The 25,203-nt window shown below is 46.8% G+C and overlaps 1 protein-coding gene, 1 long non-coding RNA gene and 1 pseudogene across 3 annotated transcripts; all 3 read right to left on the bottom strand.

Moving 5' to 3' along the window:
* Positions 1-17,304: 17,304 nt before the first annotated feature.
* On the bottom strand, positions 17,305-20,970 carry LOC306816575 (serine/threonine-protein phosphatase 4 regulatory subunit 3B-like; the record flags this gene model as incomplete). The annotated part of the gene is made up of 6 exons (XM_079333004.1): positions 17,305-17,388; positions 17,936-18,143; positions 18,595-18,734; positions 19,074-19,243; positions 19,919-20,077; positions 20,955-20,970. 6 exons carry the CDS (start codon positions 20,968-20,970, stop codon positions 17,305-17,307), a joined length of 777 nt encoding a protein of 258 aa, XP_079189130.1.
* Positions 20,971-21,311: 341 nt separating this feature from the next.
* LOC306816577 lies at positions 21,312-22,836 on the bottom strand. The gene is made up of 4 exons (XR_013777714.1): positions 22,795-22,836; positions 22,467-22,580; positions 21,599-21,715; positions 21,312-21,406 (listed from the first exon to the last, which is right to left on the bottom strand). It is a non-coding gene; the product is annotated as an uncharacterized lncRNA (long non-coding RNA).
* Positions 22,837-24,089: 1,253 nt separating this feature from the next.
* Positions 24,090-24,620, bottom strand: LOC306816576 (serine/threonine-protein phosphatase 4 regulatory subunit 3B pseudogene; annotated as a pseudogene). The gene has a single exon. The product of its transcript is annotated as a serine/threonine-protein phosphatase 4 regulatory subunit 3B pseudogene (transcript).
* Positions 24,621-25,203: the final 583 nt, after the last annotated feature.

Consider the following 25,203-nt stretch of genomic DNA (forward strand, 5'->3'; position numbering starts at 1 on the left):
CTTATACCTCTGGTATCACATTATAACAAGGAGTAACCTGAGAGGGATTGAAGGGAGGTTCCACAGATGGTGGAGCTTTTCTTCATTGCATAAAACAGCCTGAAAAAGAAATATTGGCACCAAGGGCAGCTGGGGAGGCCCAGACTGGACACAAGGAGAAAGGAATTTCTCTGCCAGGGCAGGACTGTGATGCAGCACATGGCCCAGAAGGAGTCTGGAGCAGCCCAAGTGTTTGTGTGGCCAGGCAGAGGCAGCAGGAGGCAGAGCTGGCAGCAAAGGGCAGCGCATGGACACCGTGGCACAGCCTGGGCTGCAGAGGGCACAGGGATGGGCAGCAGCTGAAAGGCCCTGCCAGAGCCAACTGCTGCAGCACTTGGGCCATGGCTGCTGGCCCTGGGCCTGAGACCAGCAGGGGACAAGTGAGCCTGGCTGTGCTGGGGCCTCATTGCCTCCTTGTCCCTGCTCACAGCCTGGCAGGGGCTGCCCCATGGTCCTGCCCTTGGCACTGCACATCCCCAGAGTCCAGTGCCCTGGGAAGAGCCCTGAGCAATGAGGGAGGGACAGGATCTGCCTTGCCAGGGGCTGGGGCTCAGGCCCTGGCCCTTTGCATTCCTGAAATACATCCAGGTTTTCTCAGCATCAGAGACACCTTTTCTTTGCTTTGTCCCCACCTGCCATCAGTGCCTCCAGTGTTCTGCTCTAACTGGGACCTGGGGACACTTTCTCAGTCCTGTCCCTCACTGGGATCTAGTTAAATATGAGAAACTTCAGTGCTTCAATCTCACTTGGAGCTCTTGAGAAGTTTTTTGAGCACACTCTCTCAGGGACTGAGTCTGATGCAAACAGCACCAAAGCCCCGAGAGGGTGATTCAAGTCCTTGTGCTGTGCCTGTGCTGCTGAGCTGGGCCAGGCTCCAGCACAGAGGCAGCTCCTGGCAAGGGCAGCACTGCAGAGAGACAGCTCTGCCCAGGAGCAGCTCCTGTGACAGCCCAGCAGGGCTGGGGCACTGCCAGGGCATGGCAGGGACACGAGCAGGGCACAGGCAGAGCTCACAGTGCTCAGCATTGGCAGGGGCTGTGTCATGTCCCAGAGGGGGCTGTGGCACAGCAGCACCTCTGTGGCTGTGTCATGGAGCCAGAGAGCAGCTGTGATGTCAGAAAGGGGCTGTGTGACAGCACAGGGTGGGTTGTGTGAGGTCACAGATTGGGCTGTGACAGCACAGAAAAGGCTGTGATATTGCTGAGTGGGCAATAGTGACAGCACTGGACGGTTGTGTAACACCATAGAGAGGGCAGTGAGGTCACAGAGGAGACTGTGCCATCATAGAGGGTGGCTCTGTGATATCAGACAGCAGACTGTGACATTACAGAGCAGCTGTGTGATGTCCCAGAGAAGGCTGTGGCATCAGAGAGCGTGTTCTGCCATCACAGGGTGGCTATGTGACATCAGAGAGGGGCTGTGACATCCTGGAGCAGGATGTGACATCACAGAATGGCCATGTGACATCCCAGGGCAGATTGTGTGACATCACAGCAATGACTGTGACTTCACAGATCAGAGAGGCTGTGTGACATCACTGGGGGCTGTGTGACATCACAAGGTGCTGTGTGACATCACATGGGTTGTGTGACATCACAGGGCTGTGTGACATCACAATGACTGTGTGACATCATAGGGTGCTGTGTGACATCACAGGGGCTGTATGACATCATAGGATGTTGTGTGTCATCATAAGGTTCTGTGTGACATCACAGGGGCTGTGTGACATCATGGGGTGTTGTGTGACATCATAGGGTGCTGTGTGACATCACAGAGATGTGTGACATCATAGGGTGCTGTGTGACATCATAGGGTGCTGTGTGACATCATAGGGTGCTGTGCGACATCACAGAGCTGTGTGACATCACAGGGCTGTGTGAGGTCACTGGGGAGGTCACTCTGCCCCATTCCCCCCTCACAGTCCAACGCTGCTCGTGCACAGGGGGGTCCCCTGTCCCCCCAGGTCCCCCCGCCCCCGGTGCCGCAGCCTCACCCAGAGGATGTTCCATGAGATCGACCCCAGAGCCTGACACGGGGACAGGGGCCGGGCCCTGGGGATGGCACAGGGGGACAGGGACCCCCCAGCAGCATCCCCATGTCCAAGGGCCAGAGCCTGGGCCAGGGCTCCTTCACCCTGTTATGAGCCAGGGGCTGAGAGCATTTGAAAAATCCCCAGCACGGGATCAGCAAAAACCAGATTTAATGTTAAGCTGCAGCACAACAAAGTTCCTTGCCAAAAGTCACCCTACTCCTGGACTGGACACTTCAGGCACACCAAAGAAACAAAGCAACAACAAAACCAAACAAAATCCAGTCAATCAAACCAGAAATGAACCGAGAGCTCTCCCTGTGTGTGTGCTCACGTGGGTGTGACAAAAGGACAGTGAGGGCAAGGATAAAAGGAATGCGGCCTCAAAGCCCAACAGAGCTCCAACTCAACAGGACTTAACTTATACCTTAACCTTAACTTATAATTTGATCTTCACAATTTAGCAAAAGAACAGCACTTAACAGTATTTAACCTAACTTTTAACCTATGACTGTAACAATTTAACCGAGGAATAACACTTAAGAGTATTTAACTCAGCTTATAACGTATACTAAACTTAACTTAGGAAAAGAACAACACTTAACACCATTTAATTCAGTTTACATCTTGTCCTGGGGTGAATTTATCATGTTGAATTGTATTCCCATCCATCTGTTTAGTCCAGAAATAACTTTTCCACCTTTAAAACTATATTTGAGAGTGAAGTGGGGGGAGAAGAAGAAGCGGTGGAATGTCTGAGGCAGTTGTTTTCAAAATATATAGATAAGAGCTACAGCTTTCCCACTCCTGACTGTGTTGTCTGCAGCATGGACGGGCAGTGAGAGGGAGCTCTCCTCTGTTTTTTAGTCAGTATTTTTTTAGCTAGCTGAGGCAGTGAAGTTCCCTGGACTGTGGTTTTTCATTTTCTTGGAACTATTCAAAATGCTCTGGACTGGAAACCCAGAAAAACACCGGGAGCTGTCACAGTCCGCCCAACCCGAGCGGGAGTCGTGACTGGTTCTTTTATGGACCTCAGAGCGCAAAAGACACAGCAGGGGACAAAAACAGTTTACTTCTACAGAAATGCACTTTATTTAGTGACAACTAAAATGCGATAGTGGGACAGAGAGAGAGAGAGAGAGAAAGGGGGGTCGGGCTTATAGCTACCAAGACAGGCAGACGAATCCTCGTGGAGCAGCCAATAGATGTCTGTTGCTGTCTGGGGAGATCTCAGGGGGTCTCCTCTGAGAAAGTCACTTTTATAGTCCTTTCCCAAGGTGAGTGGCTTCTGGCCAAAAGGTGGGAAGATTTATGGACTATTGTATGTGGAGCTCATTACCCTGAGGAACAGGTGGAAACAGGACGTTTCAAGGCACACCAAACCATCTTTGTTGTTATGAACACACGCAGGGCAGCCCATACCAGACCAGTCCATTGTTCTTCCATCTGTGGGAGCTTTGTTGAGTCAGCGCCCCGTGACTAGTTGTCATGAGAAACCAGTCCTGGTGGGCATCACCTGCGGAACAGTCACTTGGCGTTCCTCCCATCCCTGGCCAGCGCAGGCCTCAGGCGAGGGTCGTTGGGCAGAAACAGACGAGAGGCTCAGATGGACTCTCACACCTTGGAGAAGCCTTGGAGAATTAAAGCATTAAAGTGAAACAGATATAAAACAAGAATAAAAGTTTGCAGTTTAAGAAAAAATATATTTTAAGCAAACAGAAATATGTAATTTGTAAGCAAAGCAATATATTAAATAAGATAATAAAAGACTTTAAAGTTTAGTAATAGAACCTGTTATAAAGTTAGTTAAAATTTTTAGATATATTCATGTCAGTTTGTGAAGTGTTAGATGATTGACTGAAAAATGACGCATTTTGGCAAGGCCGTGAAAGGCAAAGCAATAAGTGATTGGTATAAAAAGACACTAGCAAGCTTTGTAGAAGTATTTGATTGGCTAAAAACTAACATAATGTATTATAACTGAGAATGAGGCAGCTTCTGTTAGATTGTTGGATGTAGCACCATTAGTATCTCACCATTCTATGAGACTGATGCCATAAGGCAATAAACCATCTTTTACAGTATCTCTCATTTGCCCTGTTCCTCATAGTATTTATATCCCAATACTGTGGTACCAAGGAGACCCCTGTGACACTGCAAGGCCTCATGGAAGAAAGAGGCGCCCGTTGTGACACACCAGGGAATCGTGCAGACAAGAGGCCATTGTGACACTTCATAATGGAGACTGTTGAGACACTGCAGTCTTGTGGAACCATGGGGTCATTATGTCATTGTGCAATCCCATGGAACCAAGGAAAGCATTCTGACACTGCAAGGCCTCATGGAAACAAGGGACCATTGTGACACTGTGAAGCCCCATGGAAACAAGAGGCCAGTGTGACACAGCTGAGCCTCATGGAACCGAGGATCCAATATGACACTCCCATTGTGACACTACAAGGCCCCATGGAAACAAGGGAACAGGTAACAGGTCTGTTTGGCTTGGCCTGACTGGTCCAACTTCCCTTGGCATGTTGAGGGTCTTTTCTCATGTGCCTCTGAAACACTGGGGCCCTGGGCTTTCTTTCAAAAGGAAAATAATTGCCCTTCTGACTCAAGCATCCATGCCCAAAGTGGGATTCCCCCTTCAAAATTCCCAATATCCAGGGATTGCTCCTACACAAAAGCTGCCATTAGCAACAAGTCTGGCTGCCCTTGTCTACCTGGGGACCAGGTCTCACCTGCCTTCAAACCCTGGGGCTCAGTGCTTTCCTTCATATGGAAGAGAAACGTCCCTCTTGGCACAGGCACCTATGGCCAAAATTAGTACTTTCCCCCCAAAATTCCTATCCCTAAGAGTTTCTCTCAGACAAAAGTTGCCAGGACACATAGGTCTGGCTGACCTTGGCCTCTGGTGGTCACCTCTATTCTGTCCTGAAACACTGGGGCTCCATGCTTTCCTTCCTGTGGAAAAGAACCATCCTTCTTCTCTAGGTGCCCACAGTCAAAATTGGGATTCCACCTCCAGAAGTCCTATATCCAAAGATTTCTCCTACACAAAAGCTGCCATTACAGACATGTCTGGCTGGCCTTGGCCTCTGGTGTCTGCAGTTCATTAACCCCTGAAATACTGGGGCTCTGTGGTTTCCTTCCTGTGGAGACCATCGTGACACTTTGGGGACGCCATGGAATCAAGGCACCATTGTGAAACTGTAGGGCACAATGAATCAAAGGGATCATTGTAAAACTGCAAGGTAACAAGGATCTAAAGGACCATTGTGACACTCTGGGGACCCTGTTGAACCAAAGACATCACTGTGATACTGCTGGGCCACATAGTCGCAGGGGGCCAGTGAGCAGCAGCAGGGCTGTGTGGAACCAAGAAGCCATGGTTGCATTACAGGGCCTTGTGCAGCTAAAGCGCCGTTGTGATCCTACAGGGCACCGTGGATCCATGGAGACTACTGTGGCATTGCAAGGCCCCGTGGAATCATGGAGACCATTGTGACACTGTGGGACCCCATGGAACCAAAGGGAAGATGGAACAGGTCTGGCTCATTTGGCCTCCCATGGACCACCTGGCAGGTCTGGCAGATCCTGGCATGTTGAGGGTTGCTTCTCATCAGTCCCAGGAGCACTGGGGCCCTGTGCTTTTCTTTCTATGGAAAAGAAACCTCCCTCCTTCCTGATGAGCATGGCTGAAATTGGACTTACCTTAAAAAATTCCTTGTATTCAAGGATTTTTCCCAGACAAAAGGTGTCAGCACAGCCTCTGGTGGTCACCTCTCATCTAGTCCTGAGACACTCGGGCACTGCTTCTTTCCACCTATGGAAATGAACCAAACTTCTCGTCCAGGGGCCATGACTAAAATTGTGATTTGGCCTCCAAAATTCTATCTATGCAAGGATTGTTCCCATACAAAAGTAGCAAGAACAAACAAGACTGGCTAGCCTTGTTCTTCTGCTAAATTCCTTATACTACTAGGAGAATGTTTTCATTTGCCAACACCTTGGAGAGGGCCCAGAGACATCCCAAGGTGGGGTTTGGCGGCTGCAAGAACATGATTACTGCATAGGGGCAAAGGAACTCTGTGCTCAGTGGAGTGGAGTCTGAGGACAGCTGATGAGAGACCTGGGAGAGATGGATGGATTGCTTCAGAGATGGTGGATCCTTTTGTCATAGCAGAGAACAACTGGAGAAACAAAGAATTGCTGTGCTCAGCACCAGAGACACCTTTCCCTGCTTTGTCCCCACCTGCCATCAGTGCCTCCAGTGTTCTGCTCTAACTGAGACCTGAGGACACTTTCTCAGTTCTGGCCCTCACTGGGATCTAGTTAAATATGAGAAACTTCAGTGCTTCAATCTCACTTGGAGCTCTTGAGAAGTTTTTTAAGCACACTCTTTTAGGTACTGAATCTGATGCAAACAGCACCAAAGCCCTGAGAGGGTGATTCAAGTCCTTGTGCTGTGCCTGTGCTGCTGAGCTGGGCCAGGCTCCAGCACAGAGGCAGCTCCTGGCAAGGGCAGCGCTGCAGAGAGACAGCTCTGCCCAGGAGCAGCTCCTGTGACAGCCCAGCAGGGCTGGGGCACTGCCAGGGCATGGCAGGGACACGAGCAGGGCACAGGCAGAGCTCACAGTGCTCAGCACTGGCAGGGGCTGTGTCATGTCCCAGAGGGGGCTGTGGCACAGCAGCACCTCTGTGGCTGTGTCATGGAGCCAGAGAGCAGCTGTGATGTCAGAAAGGGGCTGTGTGACAGCACAGGGTGGGTTGTGTGAGGTCACAGATTGGGCTGTGACATCACAGAACAGGCTGTGATATTGCTGAGTGGGCTGTGACAGCACTGGACGGTTGTGTGACACCATAGAGAGGGCAGTGAGGTCACAGAGGAGACTGTGCCATCATAGAGGGTGGCTCTGTGATATCAGACAGCAGACTGTGACATTACAGAGCAGCTGTGTGATGTCCCAGAGAAGGCTGTGGCATCAGAGAGCGTGTTCTGCCATCACAGGGTGGCTATGTGACATCAGAGAGGGGCTGTGACATCCTGGAGCAGGATGTGACATCACAGAATGGCCGTGTGACATCCCAGGGCAGATTGTGTGACATCACAGCAATGACTGTGACTTCACAGATCACAGAGGCTGTGTGACATCACAAGGCAATGTGACATCACAGGGGTTGTGTGACATCACTGGGGGCTGTGTGACATCACAAAGATTGTGTGACATCACAGGGTGCTGTGTGACATCACATGGGTTGTGTGACATCACAGGGCTGTATGACATCACAATGACTGTGTGACATCATAGGGTGCTGTGTGACATCACAGGGGCTGTGTGACATCATAGGGTGTTGTGCGTCATCATAAGGTTCTGTGTGACATCACAGGGGCCGTGTGACATCATGGGGTGTTGTGTGACATCATAGGGTGCTGTGTGACATCATAGGGTGCTGTGTGACATCACAACGACTTTGTGACATCATAGGATGTTGTGTGACATCACAGAGCTGTGTGACATCCCAGGGCTGTGTGAGGTCACTGGGGAGGTCACTCTGTCCCGTTCCCCCCTCACAGTCCAACGCTGCTCGTGCACAGGGGGGTCCCCTGTCCCCCCAGGTCCCCCCGCCCTAGGTGCCGCAGCCTCCCCCAGAGGATGTTCCATGAGATCGACCCCAGAGCCTGACACGGGGACAGGGGCCGGGCCCTGGGGGTGGCACAGGGGGACAGGGACCCCCCGGCAGCGTCCCCGTGTCCCAGGGCCAGAGCCTGGGCCAGGGCTCCTTCACCCTGTTATGAGCCAGGGGCTGAGAGCATTTGAAAAATCCCCAGCACGGGATCAGCAAAAACCAGATTTAATATTAAGCTGCAGCACTGTGATAAATGATCTCCCCTGAAGGCTGTAAATAAGGATTGTTAGAGAGTTGGAATTGTCACTTACCTTATCATGTGATACACTGTTCTGTATGACCCCAGTTCATTCTTTAATCCGGTTGTTGTATTCCCTTCCTTAAATCCAGTTTGTTGTATTCCCTGTTCCAGTTTTTTCCCTGTTACTTCCCACTTCGCCCTCTCCCCTGCCTCATTTCCGGCCTGGCTGCTGCTGCTCCCCTCCTGTCCATCAATTGAAAGAACGCACCCAACATGTAAAATCGCAAAGCTCCTGAAACACCACTCTTCAGGGGAGTTCCTTGAAGATAAAAAGCCCCTGGAAAAGCGAGCCAATACAAGATTCGGGAACCCCTCCGGACACCATACAGTCAGCTACAGGACCAGCTGCTAAAAATTGCCTTCGTCCTCCAGTTCTAAGCTCACCATACAAACAGCCCTAAACAACACCAGACACAATAAGTCCATGGGCACTCTTATAAACCTGCAACCCTCCTTCCATTCTGTGAGAGTTCCCAGGGTGTGTGGTGCACTTCTTTTTGGGTGTGGTTAGGCAGCAGTACCACCATATGAATGTTTCCTTAGCTTCTCTGCTGCTTGTAGTGATAAAGAGTGGCGTAGTTAAAGGCTTCGGTTCTGGTTATTTTTAACTTCGGGATTACGGGACTCCCATTCCCGGCCGGCCCTGGGCACCTCACCCCCAGGCCTCCCTTTCCTGGGAAACCCGACCTGGGCACGGGGCTCTCCGGCCGCTCTGGGATTGATGATCACCCACAGCAAAGGGAGAGAACAGGAGAAAGAGAGAGAAGGAGATTGGCAATCAGGGCTCGCAGTCGCAGCGCCCAGTCCTGCTCCGCCGGGGCTCGGAGCCGCAGCGCAGGAAAAAATGGATCCGCGGCTGGCGGTGCTTGCCCCGCTTTGGGCCGGAGGCGGCGGGTTGCAGGCAGAGCTGGAGCGCAGGCCCCGGGAGCTGAGCACAGCCCGGCCCGGGGGTCCCGCAGGGCGCGGCCGAGGAGGGTCCCGGAGGATCCCGGGAGGGGATCCAGGGGAATTCCTGGGAATTGCCCCGTGCCCTCCCCCGCGCTTCCCTCTGACGCTGTTGCCTTTTGCCTTCCGCAGCCGGCGGCAATGCTGGGATCTGCCCGGCGACCGGTGACGCCTCTGAACACTCGGGCTGTCATTGGCTGAAAGGAAAGAGCGGAGCCAATGGCGGGGCCGGAGGCTGCTCAGGGGCGGGGCCGCAGCCGAGCAGCGCCATGGCTCCAGCGCTGGGGCTGGGGCGCTCCTGGGGGCCCCGGGGGGCGGCCAGAGCTGAGGGGGACCCCCGGCCCCGGGACTCTTTGATCGCCCATTCCGGAGCACGGAGAGGCCCCTACACCCACATTCCCGGGCGCCTTGATCCCCCTGAACCCCCATTCCCAGCCATGTGTTCCACCCTGCACCCCCTTATCCGTCACCAGTAACCCCGGCACTCCTTTCCCGGCCATCCCGCCTCTCCCAGCCCGCAGAGTCCCCTTCTCCTTGACCCAGAGACCCCCTGCACCCCTATTCCTGCCTTTCCCAGCACCCAGCCCCTCCTTCCCTCAGCACTGAGGACACCCTTGACCCCTATTCCAGGCCATCCCGGCTTTCCCCGCCCTGTGCTGCAGGTGGGGACACCGGGGACCCTTGGAGCTCCCTTTGCTGCATCCAGGGAACCCCTGCTGCAGGAGGTTTCCACCTGTGCCCTCCTGTCCCACGGCAGCGTCCGCGGATCCCATGGGCTCACCAAGGACAGCCAGGAATTCTCTCCTTCCAGCTGCGATCCAGGACATTCGTGGTGACGGCTGGCACTGCCCAGGTCACCAAGAGGTGCTGGGAAACAGAGGAGATCGAGGCTGAGGAATTCACAGATGACCTGGGGCACACCTGCCAGGAATGTCTCTGGAAATATGGCAGGGATTAGACCAGAAGGGGAAGAAACGCATGGAAGTTTCCTCCTGGAGTGCTCTGCCTGGGGTGTTCCGTGCAGTGCGGCAGACAGTGAGAAACACTCCTAGGCTGTCACTCATCACAGATCTCAGTGATTTGGGTGAGATGCTTGCAGCAGATCCAGCGGTGAGGAGAGTTCAGGGGGGTCCCATGGGATTTGCAGAGAACCCCCCGGTCCCCCCAGGATCTCCCTGAACACGCTGGAGCTGCCCGAGCGCAGTGAGAAGGTTCATACCCGCCACGGGGTCCCCAGCTCTGTCACTGGCATCGCCCAGGTACCACCAAAACCTCCCGGGAACCCCAAACCCCCCGGGGTCCACTGCCGGAATCAGCGGGAATGGTGTTGCACTTTTAAGTGCAGTTTCAGTGTGGCTTCCAATTGACGGCTCTTTAAAGCAGCGATGGTAGAGACAATCCCTAAAATCCACCCTGGGGGACAAAACATCTCCTACAGGGGGTTGTAGTGGGAGCTCCCCTACAAATGTAACTTTAAGCCATCATGATCCCCCCTTAAAAGGGGCCTTTGGGGCTGTGGCCCCACAAACACCCTAAAATGGGGAGAGAAAAAAACCCTTGTAGTGGTGGGACCCGACCCAAAAACCTTAAAAAGAGAAAAACTCCTTTTCAAATGGATCTGAAGAGCCTTAAACGCCCTCAAAAAGGGACAGGATCCCCTCCTGTGCTGGGGCCGCTCCGAGCCGGGAACTCTCCCGTTCGCTGCACTCGGGGGAGCCCCGAACGACGACGGGTCCTGGGCTGAGCCCCCCACTCAGCCGGGGGTGCGGAGGGAACTGGGGGGGCTGGGACGGGGCTTGGGGGTCCTGGGGTTAACTGGGGGACCCTCAGTGGGTCCCACTTCCCCCTGTCCCCCCTCTCCCACCTCTTTCCCATTTTCCCCTTCAAAGGTCCGCTTCCCCAGCTGGATTTGGGGGTCATCGGTCCTTTTCCCTTCGTGTCCCGGCCTGACCACGCAGCCAGAGGGTCGGAGGAATGGGAGGAGGAGAAGGAAGAGGAGAGACAGAGGAGGAGGAAGGATAAAGAGGATCGAGAGGAGGCACCACGTGCGTTCCCCGCTCTCTGTATCCGCAGCTCCTTCGCCCCCAGACCATCGCCCCCCGCATCCCGCAGGTGCCCGAGGAGGGGGAGCTCGCCCCAAAATTCTGGGTGGGTTTTTTGAAGTGGGGAGGGGTATTTGGAGCTGACACGAAATATATTTGTGTTATAAATGCATGACGTTGTTGGCTCTTTGCAAGTATTGGGATAAATGCTATATGTATAATGTCAAAATAGCATTTCTATATGGATATAGTCTTGGTGAATAGTAAAAGTCAGACATAAGTTTTTTAGAGATAGTATGCTTAAACTACCCACTTAGTCAAAGATAAGAGCCCGTGAACATGTGATGGGGACCCTCCAGCTGACAGGACAATTATCAACACTCACCGCTGGGACCACCACCCAAATTAAAAGGGATAAGGAGAAGAATAAAACCACAAGCCAAGAAACATGCACACTCTAAATAGGCGGACCCAAGGAGTGGCCATGCTAAACAGTTCCCAGAAACAGCTGACTATGCAGGAAGGTCTATGAATATGTAACAAAGGGATGGATTGTAGAAGGTATTTAAAGGGGTGTTCCCGAAGCAGTGGTGTGCTCTCGGCAGCATGCCAAGCACCCGGCCATTTGAACCCTTTGCTTTATATATGTCTCCTATTGTCTTTTTTATTAAACCCTTTAATTCTCCCAAAACAGTGAACCGTGTTTTTCACAACAGCATTCCTGGCGTTAGGAATTTAGAATCCTTCAGATCCTCACAAATCTTCCCATGGAATAACGCTCTTCCTGAGATAGGTATTTGAAATCCTCCTCTTCCCCTCCCAAATTCCCATTGAATTCTGGCATCCCAGGCAATATAAATACAGAATTCTCCAGTTCCACTCAGAAATTCTCATGGAATAATGGAAATCCTGGCAGCGAGAATTTTGAATCCTCCTGCTTCCCTCCCAGATTCCCACCGAAACTATGGAATTACAGCTTTCCTGAATCAGACATTTGGAATCTTCCAGTTGCATTTCCAAATTTTCAGGTAAAACCACGATTCTGGCTCTCAGGAATTCGGAATCCTCCAGCTTTGCATTCAATTCCCCAGGGAATAACAGCATTCTGGGTGTCGGGAATTGAGAACCCCCCAACCTAAATTTTAGCAATTTAAAAATTGCGTTTTAGCAATTTTAACAACCTAAAATTTCACCCAATTCCCAAAGAATAGCAACATTCTACGTGTAAGGAATAAGAATCCTCCAGTTCCCAATCCAAATTCCCTTGAAATAATGGCATTCCAGGCATTAGAAATTTCATATATTCCATATGCCCTCCCAAGTGCCCATGGAATAAAAGCATTATCAGGCAGGGGGAAAGTAGAATCATCTAGTTCCCCTCCCGAATTCCCATGGAATTATATCTGCCACGACATTGGGAATTTAGAATTCGCCAGTTCCCCTTCCAAATTCCCAGAGAGTAACAGAATTCTGAGTCAGGGATTTGGAATCCTCCAGTTCCCCACCCAAACTGCGACTGGAATAATGGCGTTCTGGGTATCAAGGAATTTGGAATCTTCCAGCTCCGCAACCAAATTCCCGTGGAGTAACAGCATTCCAGACATCAGGAATTGAGAGGATCTCAGTTGCCCTCCCAAATTCCCATGGAATAATGGCATGCTGGGTGTCAGGAATTTAGCACTCCGTACACTCTACCAAATTCCCCCCTAATTCCCATCAAATAAAAGCATTCAAGATTTCAGGAATTTTCAGTCCTCCAATTCCACTCCCAAATTCCCATGGAATAATGGTATTCTGTGTGTTGGGAATTTTGAACCCTCCAGTTTCCCTCATGTGGAAAAATAGGATTCCAGGCATCATGAAATTCAAATTCTCCATGTGCCCTCCAAAATTCTCATGGAATAACAGCAGTCCAGGCATCGCCATTTCGGACCCCTCCAGACCCCCTCCCCCACTCTCTAATTCCCATGGATTTGCAGCATCCTGGGCATTAGGAATTTAGAAATCTTCAGGTGCCCTCCCAACTTCCCATGGAATAATAGCATGTCAGGTGTCAGGAATTTAGAATCCCCCATCGCCTTCTCTAATTCCAATCATATTCCCATGGAATAATGGCATTCTGGGTGTCGGGAATTGAGAATCACCCCTACGACCTCCAAATTCCCATTAGTATCCCAAAGAATAACAGCATTCCAGGTGTCAGGAATTGAGAATCCCCCAGATCTACTCCCAGACTCCCGTAGAATTACAGCATTCCCGGTTTTCAGAATTTTAATTCCCATGGATTAACAGAAATCCTGGCAGATAGAATTCTGAATCTTCTAGCTTGCCTCCCAGATTCCCTCTCAAATTGTGGAATTACAGCATTCCTGGCGTCAGGAATTTGAAAACCTGCAGCTCCCCACACAAATTCCCAGAGAACAATGGCATTCCAGGTATGGAGAATATGGAATCCTCCAGTTCCCCTTCTAAATTCCCAGGGAATATCAGAATTCTGGGCGTCAGGGATTTGGAATCCTCCAGCTCTGCACCCAAATCCCAGTGTTGGGAAATTAGAATTCCCCAGTCTTCTCAAATTCCAAACATATTCCCATGGCATAATGATATTCCAGGCATCAGGAATTGAGAATCATCCAATTCAACTCCCATACTCCCATGCAATAACACCATTCCGCTTGTCGGGAATTTAGAATCCCCCCTAAAGCATCCCAAAATCCCATTCAATTCCCAAGGAAGAGCAACATTGCAGCCGTCAGGAATTGAGAACCCTCCAGCTCCCTTCCCAAATTCCCACAAACACCAGGAATTACAGCATTCTAGGCATTGGGTATTTAGAACCCTCCAGCGCCGCACCCAAACCCCCATGGAAGAACAGCATTCCGGCTCTGAGGAATTGAGAATCCTCCAAATTCAGTCCCAATATCCCATTGAATAATGGCATTTCCGGGTGTCGGGAATGTAGAATCGCTGTAGGCCCTCCAAGTTCCCACCAGAATCCTTAAAAATAACAGCATTCCAGGTGTCAGGAATTGAGAAACCTCCAGTTCCACTCCCAGACTCCAGTGGAATTACAGAATTCTGGGCCTTGGAAAATTTGAACCCTCTAGTTCCGCTCCCAAATTCCCATGGAAAAGAAAGATTCCAGGCATCATGAACTTCGAACTGTCCATGTTCCATCCCAAATTTCCATGAGATAACAGGAGTTTGGACATTGGAAGTTTCAACATCTCCCGTTCCCCTCCCAGTTCTCATGGAATTGCAGCATCCTGGCCCTTAGGAATTGAGAATTCTCCAGATGCCCTCCCAATTTTCCATGCATAAATGGCACGCAGGTGTCAGGAAATAAGAATGCCCCATAGCCTGCTCAAATTCCGATCATATTCCCATAGAATAACTAGTTCCCTGGTTTTAGGGATTGAGCATCATCTTGTTCTACTCCCCTACTCCCACGGAAAAAATAGCATTCCGGGAGTCAGGAGTTTAGAATCGCCCATAAGGCTTCCCAAACTTCCACCCAATTCCAAGCAATAGCAACATTCCAGGTGTCAGAAATTGAGAATCCTCCAGTCCCCCTCCCAAATTCCCACAAAGACCATGGAATTACAGCATTCTGGACACTGGGAATTTTGAATCCTCCAACACTGCAGCCAATTTCCCATGGAATCACGGCTTTCCAGGTATCAGGAACTTAGAATGCCCCAGCTCCCTTCCCAAATTCCCACCAGAACCCCAAAGAATAACAGCATTCCAGGTGTCAGGAATTGAGAATCCTTCAGTTCCACTCCCAAATTCCCACGGAATTATGTTATTCCCAGTTATGGGAATTTTGAATCATCCAGTTCCCCTCACATATTCCCATGGAAGAACGGCGATTTGGGCATCGAGAATTTGGAATCCTCCTGCTTCCCTCTCAGATTCCTACTGAAATTACAGAACTACAGCATTCCCGATGTCAGGAATTTAGACTCCTCCAGATCCTCAGAAGACATCCCATGGAATGATGGTCTTCCAGGCATGGGGTATTCAGAATTCCCCTCTTTCCCTACAAATTCCCATGGATATCCGGCATCCTAGGCATTAGGAATTTAGAATTCTCCAGCTCCCCACCCAAATTCCCAGGGAACAACACAATTCTGGGAGTCAGAAATTTGGAACCCTCCAGGACAGCACCCAAATCCCCATGGAAAAAGAGCATTCTGGGGTCGAGAATTGAGAATCCTCCAGTTGCACTTTCAATATCGCATGGAATAATGGCATTCCGGGAGTCGGGAATGTAAGATCCTTCCTACACCCTCTAAATTCCCACCCAAAACCCCAAAGAATAACAGAACTTGAAGTGTCAGGAATTCAGATTCCTTAAGGTCCACTCCCATACTCCTCTGGAATTATGGCATTCCCAGGGTTGGGAATTTTGAAAGCTCCACTTCTCCTCTCAAATTCCCATGGAATAACAGCAATCCTGGCAGTGAGAATTTTGAATCCTCCTGCTTCCCTCCCAGATTCCCAGCAAAACTATGGAATTACAGCACTCATAGTGTCATGAATTTGGAATCCTGCAGCTCCCCACAATATTTTCCGGAGAATAATGGTACTCCAGGTATGGAGAATTTGGAATCCTCCAGTTCCCCTTCCAAATTCCTTGGGAATAACAGAAGTCAGGTGTCAGGTATTTAGAATCTTCCAGTTCCCCACCCAAATTACAGTTGGAACTATGACATTCTGGGAATCTGGAATTTGAAATCTTCCAGCTCTGCAACCAAATTCCTGAGGAGTAACAGCATTCCAGTAACTTCCACTTGCACAGAGTTTTTTGTCCACTCATACATCGAACCTTTAGAGATAAAACTACCCAGATTTTTGCTGCTTTCTGGAGACAAGAAAAGCAACCAGTGTAAGGGTTGCACTTTAATTTTGTTTAGAGATATGTTTATCCTCTTGCAATCCTCTAATTTGGAATAGGACAGTCACCAATATGAGCTATATCTAAATAGCCACAAAACAGTGTTTGTAACCTGGTTTACTTTCCATGCAGATAGATTTGCTTAACTTGCAACTTCTGTAACAGAGATTTTTCTCTAGCAGAGGGAAATCTTAAATAGACAGATAATTCAGAGAAACACTTTGAACTCATGATTTCATGATTCTTGCACTCTGCCTTTTTAAGTGAGGCCTAAATTTCCCTGTATATGTGGCAGGAGAGGCAATATCTGTTCACACATATTTGAAATAAACAACTCAAATCTATTAAAGTCTAGACTACCATTAAAAAAGCCTGCCTTGGTCAAGAGCCATTGTATAGTTATTACATTATTTTAGTTTGGTCAGTTTAGGTTGGGCTTGGTTTTTTGGATTTTTTTTTTTTTTAAGATAAATTTATTTTCAGCAAAAAATGTCTCCACTTAAATAAATTTTATCCACTTTCAATTTTCCTAATTTTGCTTTTGCTTTTTGCATTTGCAGAGCATCCCTGCAGTGCAGATTTGCTCAACCACTGGCCTCAGCCTCTTGAAAGCCCATAAACAACCAGATACTGAAATCTGCTAAAATAAAATTAGGAAAAAAGAATTTCTTTATTTGCAAAGTTTGAGATGCCACCTGCAATTCAGTCGAAAAAGTGTAGAAATATTTTTGAAACCTTGTACTGGCTTGGCCATGACAGATTGAAAGAGAAGCCAAGAATGTGGTTACCCTTTGCTCAGGGCATGACATCACTGACTGGAGCAGTACTTCACAGGAAAAGAAGCAAACCCACCCAGTCAGGTTTCATGTAACTTTTTATTAAAATAGTACTTACAAATAACACATCCTATGAAACTACAGAGTTCAATTTTAATTCCTGAATTTTACAGGTCAGCACTAATATTGCCACATACTTACAAATGGTGTAAAACAAGTACATTGGGATCTTTAGTACAAAATAAACTTCTTTGATGAACAAACTATCTGAGCATATCTATACAGAAAGCAATTTTTTTCCAAACAAGAGCTACAATTGAAACTAGGTATTACCCTAAACTACCAGCTAAATCTCCAAAACATCATAACAGCTTCACCTTAAACTGTTCCAGGAGCAATTTACCTAACATATGTTACTACATATTACTACTATATTGCATAATATTAATTATATTACTTATATTATATTTTACTCTATTATAATTTAAACATATATTACCATTACATTCTTATTCTATAATAACATATATTACAAGAGAGATATATTTCATGTACTGCAGCTGGTTCCATATTTTGACATTAAATAGTTGCAGCATTGGAAAACCCATTAAAAAGTCCTTATTTAGAAATTTCAGTTTCCTTTAGGAATCCAGACGAGCTCTTTTCTTTGGAGATGTCTCACGATCTTCATCATCTGGATAACCAAATATTTCAAATAGACCTCTCTGCCAATTAGAAAAAGGTACAAAAATGAAATTCACACATTGAAAAAAATACAGTCTGCACATCTGTTTTGCCCCCAGGTCAAAAGGGGTGAGCAATAAAATTCTTGCCAGAGTTTTCTCTAGCTCCTCGGAAGCTAAGATTCAAATAATGCTCAGCTGTAAAAGGCACAAAAGAGGTATCACTTCCTACATTTTGTCTGCTTAAAAACACGTATTCATTCCCTGATGGGGAATAGACTCCAAAAAAGGCAATCCCATCTGTATATCACACACACAGAGCACTAGCTGGGCAGGGAAGAAAGCCAGAGTAGGAACAGTTTAGTTATGCAGAAGAGGCAAAATTACCCTGTGTCCACCAGATAACAGCAGACTCCAGTCCCATCCTATCCTCCTTAAACCATACCCTAAACTAGTCAGGGTTTCATTCTTGGTGAAAGTAGTCAGGGATTTGGATGATTTTATCCCTAAGACACCCTGTACAAGGCTATTTGCTGACCGTGCCGCATTACAGCCAGTGAAGCCCTAGGAGGTTGCTCTGCTGTCCTACCCGAGGATAGGAGCTTCCATAAAAGTTCTCTCCCACCTTGGGGGCTGTCTCCACTGTGGTCTGGGCTGTGTATGGTGGATAGGAGCCATTGGAGCTTGCTGGTGGCATTGGAGCTGCCTTCTCTTCGCCTTCACTGAACTGATCTTCATCCACCCGTAAGCTCATTGCTCCTTTGACAAATGTCTCACCAGGCAATTTGGAGGAGACACTGCAAGAGACACAGGACAAGTGATTAAAGCTTTGCCTGATGTTTCAGACTCAGTCAGGCCATAAATGGCTTCCAAAGCTTTAGAATGAATTAGGTGACTCGGGGAAGACAATCCAGCTCCATCCCTGCTTTCACCCTCACCAGAAGCTTCACAAATACACAGCTGATAATGAGGCAGACTGAATTCTAACTCAGAAGAACAGAGCAAGATTCTGTTCTTCATAAGCTGAGAGTTTTCTCAGTGGAACATTTAATCTACTGACCACATCAGCTCTACTCAATAAAAGGTAGATGGGGGATTACTCTAACCCAAGAAGTTTTCAGAAGGAATGAAATCCAACCCCAATCCCAGCCACCTGCTTCTGCTGCTCTATGGGAAATTAAAAACCAACCAGTAGGCTTGCAGAATGGCAGGCACTGGCATCCTCGTTAGACAGAAACTGGGCCATACCTGTTTGGTTTCTGATTTGGCTGGTCTTTTTCTGGCTCATATTTTGTCTTCAGTCCCTGGAATGTGGGAATGTATTGGAGAGATTCCAGTGCATCAGAGAAGTTCTCAACTATATGAGCAATAAGGAGCTGAATGCCCTCCTGAATAAGAACAAAACAGGGCTTCACTCTCAAAAGTTCGCATGCACAAAATCGGAAAGCTTTCAACTTTATTTTGGAAAGTAACTGATTCCTTATCTAGAACCAAAATATTCTTGTCAAGAACGAATGGGGAGCAATCAGATTTATTCTTAGGAAAAGACCTGAAATCTAGAGAGAATTATTAAACTTCCCTTAGAAATGGACAATAGACTCAGCAACGTCCCAAAATTTGTGACCGTTCCATTAAAACAGGATGTTTGCTATCTTGGAAATCTTCCTTTTGCCTCTTGCCCTGCAAGGTCATGGACATGTCAGTGCTGAAGCTGCTGCTGAACTTACCATTCGGATGAATTCAAACAGCTCCAGCAAGGCAGAGTTGAGCAGATTGCTCCTATTCCTGTTGTCCAACATAGCATTTACAACTGGTTCAAACAGGTTTCCCAGAGTGATGTAGCGGTTATACAGTTCATCTTTCAGGCCAATTATCCTCCTCAGAAAGCGAAGAGCACCTGTGTGAAGAAAGGTATTCAAGCATTCAACAAGCACATGACAGGGCTGCCACCTTCTTACGGAAGAATTGAAAAACCTGGTGTTATCCCAAGCGGAAGATGCAGCCCCGAAGCACAGAAGCAGATTTGTTGACAGGTAACCTTTCTTTCCTTCTTTGACTTTCCTGGGTATTTGAAGGTCATCAAGAATCATGGATTTTTTGTCTCAAGTCCAGCAGCAATGCATTCCAGCATGCGTCAAGTTAAACTATCAACTCCTGTGTGTTCTTCTTCCGTGTTCCCCTCCCAGAACCAGCCCTGAGTCTTTAAAGATCCTGCTTCCCAGGATTTCATTCACTCTCCACAGTGAGAACCAGATTCAGGACATTATTAAGAAAGGACACAATTTCTACTGAAATGAGGCAAGAAATCTTATTCCAAAGGATCCTGTCATGGAGATTTGAAAGGATCCCTGTAGACTTCAAAAGAGACAACAGTTCTTCTCTCACCCACAAACTGCATTGGTCTGTGCTACAGATAGCTGCTACCTCTTTTTTCCCAAATGACTTAATTGTAGCCAATGAAACACAGCAAATGAGCATGAATTCTGAGTTCAAGTGTACATCAACACTCTTACACCTTCCACATAGGACACACAAAGCCTTTAAAAATAAATCACAGCAGTTCCATACTCACACAAGGCCAGAAATTTGTGTTTGGATTTCAGCAAGACCAGTATTCTTCTCAGGAGATCTTTGTTTATAATGTACCTCTTCATGTGGTATTTGTGCCGTTCCACACAAAAAGACAGCAGCTCCAAAACTGAGGCAAGTATTTCTGCCGTTTGATAATTATCTACAAGATAAATTAATGCTTTAAGTTGTACAAAAAGTAAATCCTCTACTGTCAGCATACACTAAATTTAGTTGCTATTGCAGTTTCTGATATATTTTTGTGGATTTTTGTTTTACTGTATTTCTTTGGAAGGTCAGAACAACTGTGGCTTTTTTTTTTTTTTTTTTTTTGCCTTTTTTGATATTATAATAAGTAAATATTCTTTAAAATTAGACTAGTAAAAACTATGACATTATTTTCAACACACATGAAGGAAGTGCATCTTTACAAAGTATACCATCAAGCTATGTCAGCATTCACAGTTTCAGGAAAGGGCTATGAAAACTCCTGCCCACATAATCCCTGTCCCTGGAGGAATAGAAGCTTGCAGCTAGCCTGTTCCCAGCAGGCATCAAAAGTCTGTTGCTATTACCAGGACTGTACTGCCTTTCAAAGGGAAAAAAAATTAAATTGTTCTTACCTATATCATGCCATTCTTCTGATGCATCAGCCGGAAGTGGTGCAGTAAGAACATGAATGTAACGGTCGTAGAAGTTATCAAGAAATTCAAATATTTCTAAATGCTAAAACAACAATAACTTCATTAAACACTGACATACATACAACCTTTTAAATGAAAAAAGAGTGGTAACAGAAGAAACAGCTTACAAAGAATTCTACTGAGTTTTTGGGGTCTGCAGAACTGTCTTCACACAGGATCAATTTCTTTATTTTGGGAAAAACTTGTGAGACATCCAACCAACCTAGCTGTCATTAAAATAATCCCCAATATATATACTGGAAAAAATAGCAGGGACTCCAAGTGCTTGACAAAGTCTTCTTAAACCATTCTTAAATGCATGTAGTTTTGCCCAGAAAAAACTGTAAACCATTTTACAGGTATTCTGGTCCATTGCAATGAATTTAAATAGGTCAGGATTTATCATCCAGATGGAGAGAGCTATGGCCAGACAATTCTATGGCCCTGACACATGGGACTGTGTGGTTTAATACTGGCACAATGCCCCATACACATACCTTGCATTAGCAAAATTAGCTTATCTTTTGCTTATTTAAAGTTGCTGTCAGACCACATGCCACTCAATTAAAAAACCCTATCATTTGTTGTCCTCTGCCCATAATAATAGCAATAGAGAATATCAGGCTTTTATGTTTGACAAGACAGTATCATGTCTTCTGCCATTCCCGTTCTCTTACACTAGCTGTGGTCAGCATTTTCTTTGGATTGATCAGTGCACGCAAAATCTCCATTAACTGATGGTCACCTCCAAATTCAGGGTCAGGACTACAGATTATCTGCTTAATGATCTGAGTGATGAGTTGGGTATCCTGCAAAAAAATCCAAAGAAAGAAATCACAAAATAATTATTCACAAGAACGGAATGAGGTCCCCATTTACTGCAATTTTTTAAAATCAAAAATTAAAACACAATACAGAAATATCGTTTGTATTTTACTGGTTATTTTCCTGTTTGCCCTAAAACTGGTATATTCAACAAACTCCAAATCACTTTTACTCACATTCTCACTCTGTCGGGCCTCTTGCATTGCAAATTCATGGACCATGGCTGGACTAAATTCTACTAGATAAGACAACATATCTGTAGCAGCAGATTTAACTTGCAGATCATCCACTCCCTCACACACAAAAATAAAAAAAAAAGAGATAAATTTGTTAGAGTAAATAAAGATTGGGATTTCTTATTGCATGAAGCTGCCAAGAAGAGGCAGTTTAAAAACTGCAGAATATTTTGTCACAAAAATTTTCATAAACAAGATAATATAGTTACAGAAAAACCACAAGGAACCAGGCAAATCCATTCCCTTCTATTTTCATCCTCTAGAAAGGGCAAAAAGCTTTCTGTGAATTTAAGAACCCTAACTTAGGCTGGAAACATTCACAATATCCTACTTGCTTGAATATCTAAGACGTTATTGATATTCTATACCTGCTGTCCACAATTTATTCCTTTTCTACTAAAGAACCACTGTACAAATCAAGGTGCACAACAGTTTCTGTAAGCATCTAGAGGCAACAAGAATTCAGACCTTTCCTTAAGGGATGTGATTTTCTCCAATAAAAAAACAACAGTCAAGTTTCCACATGAAAAAGTCTCTTTCACCTTTTGACTACCTTGTCACAAGGACTTCACTGCCCTCAGATTTCTCCAAAAGTAAAATAGTAAGAGCAGTCAAGCCAAGTTACTCCAGAGCAGAACTGTGGGCAGCTTCTGGATTCTGGACATTATCAGAAACCTCCACTCTCAGCAAAGCAAAGGTCTCCAATCAGACTTGTAAAAAGATGCTCAGTAGATAAAAATATTTTAAAAGGCTTAATGACTGTATGATTTTATAGTTTTATTGAAACCAGTTCCAAGTTTTCACTTACCATTAACTTTTCAAGAGTTGGAAGAAATCCCAACTTCGCCAAAGTTTTAGGAAATTCATCTCTTTTCTCAGGTAACGTGAAAGAAAAGGCACAGAATTCCTTGAAAAACTTCATCTGGTGCACAGGGGGAAAAAAAAGTTTGGTGCATTTGAGTCAGAAAACTCTCTGAAAGAAGGAAACAGTTACAATTTGTACGGGGGGGGGGGGGGGGGACTGGCTGCTTCTCCATAAGTACTTCTGGAACTGCAGAACTCTCAGAACAGTTTCACTTTCTAATTCATCCCTCTCCCTTAAAGCCTTTGAGGAACCACCAAGACTACTGACTTACCAATTCACATCGTTGCTCTCCATCTGTAGCTTCATTTGTTAATCGTGTAAAAGTTTCAGGCAAAAATTCTTCATCCTCCTGTGGAGCGCACAAAAAGAACACAAATTACACAGTGCCTTCTGGAAAGTGAAAGCATGATCTTTCCAGGATCCCACACGGCACAAAGTCCAACTTTCCACACTGTCATTATTTTTATCACAAAGAAGGCAAATGGTAGAGTGCACATCTAGCAGGATCATTCCCAGTCTTTCAGCACTACTTCTGTGCAGCTGGAGAATCTCCAGCACACCAGAGCCACAGTAAAGCTGGTAGCAGGGCATGAAGCCCAAAGATGATCCCTGAATTCGTGTCTACAGAGTGTGACATTTCCTTTCCTTCTCTGCCCTGCCACCTCTATGCTTTGCAGTTCCGCCCAGCCCCATAGACTCCCTGTGGGATTTGCCATACCCACACCCACATCGAAAGGAGCACTTTGCACATAAACTTCCACTCGTAAACCACTCGTGCACTTCTGATGTAAAAAGGGCTAACCAAGAGAAAACTTTGGCCCTACTGTACCTGAGCCATTCTTACTACACTGTGAACATCCCAAGGAGATCAGTTTCCCTCGTTTGGATCTGCAGCATTGCAAAGCACCTTCTCAGTTCATCTCTCTGAGGTTAACAGATTACAGGTGGCTGCAGCCACATTCTCCTGAACCCTACTTGCAGTAAAACTAGCTCTCCACATGCAGGAACTCTGCTTTGCCAAGATGGGAAACTTTTGTGACTATTATTTGCTTTTCAGATTCTACATCCTCTACTGATACGAGATATTTAAGGATAATACAGGACAACACTGCATGTCTTGTAAATCATTTAATGCTTCAGACTCCAAAAACCTGGCAACGTCATCATCTCTCAAGTGTTCTGGTGCTTTCTGCCATATCTGTCCACCCATTTCTCTGCGTCCCTTTACATGGAACACAGTGTAGTAAGTGTCCCTGGAACAAAATACCAGAAGTTGCATGTTCCTTAATACTTATAGAAAACCAGCTCCAAGAATTTGCTTGGCAACCAAAGAGCAGGACTTTATCTTGTTACAGCCCATAAAAAGTATTAAGACAGTGACCTGAAATGTATGATTTTGAAAATACAAAATCCAAGGGATCAGAAGGAAGGGAAAGCATTCAAAACATTGTGCAAATGAAAGTGCCTGTGATTAACTTGTATGGTGTTCACCAGCTGTAGACCATTTCCAAAGTACAGCCAGAGGGATCTCTACAGATCCCATCTAAGCCACATTAAAAAAAACACTCACCTGCAACTCACGTAAAATCTCCTCTTCCTGGAGCTGATGAAGGAATTGAGGGTAGAAAGACAACCCTCTTCAAATCCGATGGATTAGGCATGATGATGGCCCGAATGTACTGTGCCCTGAATGCCTCGTTGATTTTTTTCCCTGAGTTCAGGGTCTCTGGTAGGAATAACCTCCGGTAGCTTGGCTCTTTTGGGTAAAGGATTCCCTGTGCCGTCTTGGTTCAGCCAAACAAGGATCATACTCAAGGCATCCGACAACATCCAGAATACACTCATCAGAAACATCACCTCAAACAGAATGTTTTTGTCCAGGTACAGAATTTTTCTCACAATGTCAAATAGAAGATGCAAGCCTTCAGTGTTCTCTGCAAGCTCACAGACTCGGAAAAGCTGGAGCAGCTTTGGAATATAGCCTTTATGCCTCAAGGCCAGCGTTAGCTTTGCCTTACGGGCACGTGAGAAGCGAACAGAGGTCACTAGGTCTGCAATCTCTCTAAGTCTGGGGAGCTTACAGTCAGGAAGGTCCATGAAACGACTAATTCTAACCATTTTTTTAGATGCTCCTCTTCTGACTCAAGAAGGTCCTGGGTGACTTCCACAGAACGACACCAATACCCAAAGAGGACAAGAGAGAAGCAAGACTGGAGGCCACTCTGCACTGTCCTTCTGCTGCTCTGCCCCTCCAACTGCTGAAGGTGTTCTTCAGTCATTATGATGTACCTGGATCAGAGGCTGCTGATTGGTCCGTCCCTCTAACTGCCAGAATTCAGAATGTTGGGCTCGTGGCTGTCAAGGGTTACGGTAGATGACCAACGGCTGTTGTTCGCTGTTGACCTTTTGGAACTTCTCGAACCCCTCCCAGTAACAGGGAAGACAGGGAATAGCCTTAAGCTGTTTCTATTAGATATTAGGAAAAGGTGCTGGACTGTAAGAGTGGTAAGGCACTGTTCACAGGCTGCCCAGAGAAGTTGTGGCTGTCCCATCTCTGCAAGTGTTGAAAGCTGAGCTGGATGGAGCTTTGAGATCCTGGTCTAGTAGAAGGTGTCCCTGCCTATGGCAGGTGTTGGAACCAGATGAGCTTTTAGGTCCCTTCCAAAACTGTCATCACGCA

This window comes from Erithacus rubecula, assembly GCF_903797595.1.
Source record: "Erithacus rubecula genome assembly, contig: scaffold_676_arrow_ctg1, whole genome shotgun sequence".
NCBI classification, from domain to species: domain Eukaryota; kingdom Metazoa; phylum Chordata; class Aves; order Passeriformes; family Muscicapidae; genus Erithacus; species Erithacus rubecula.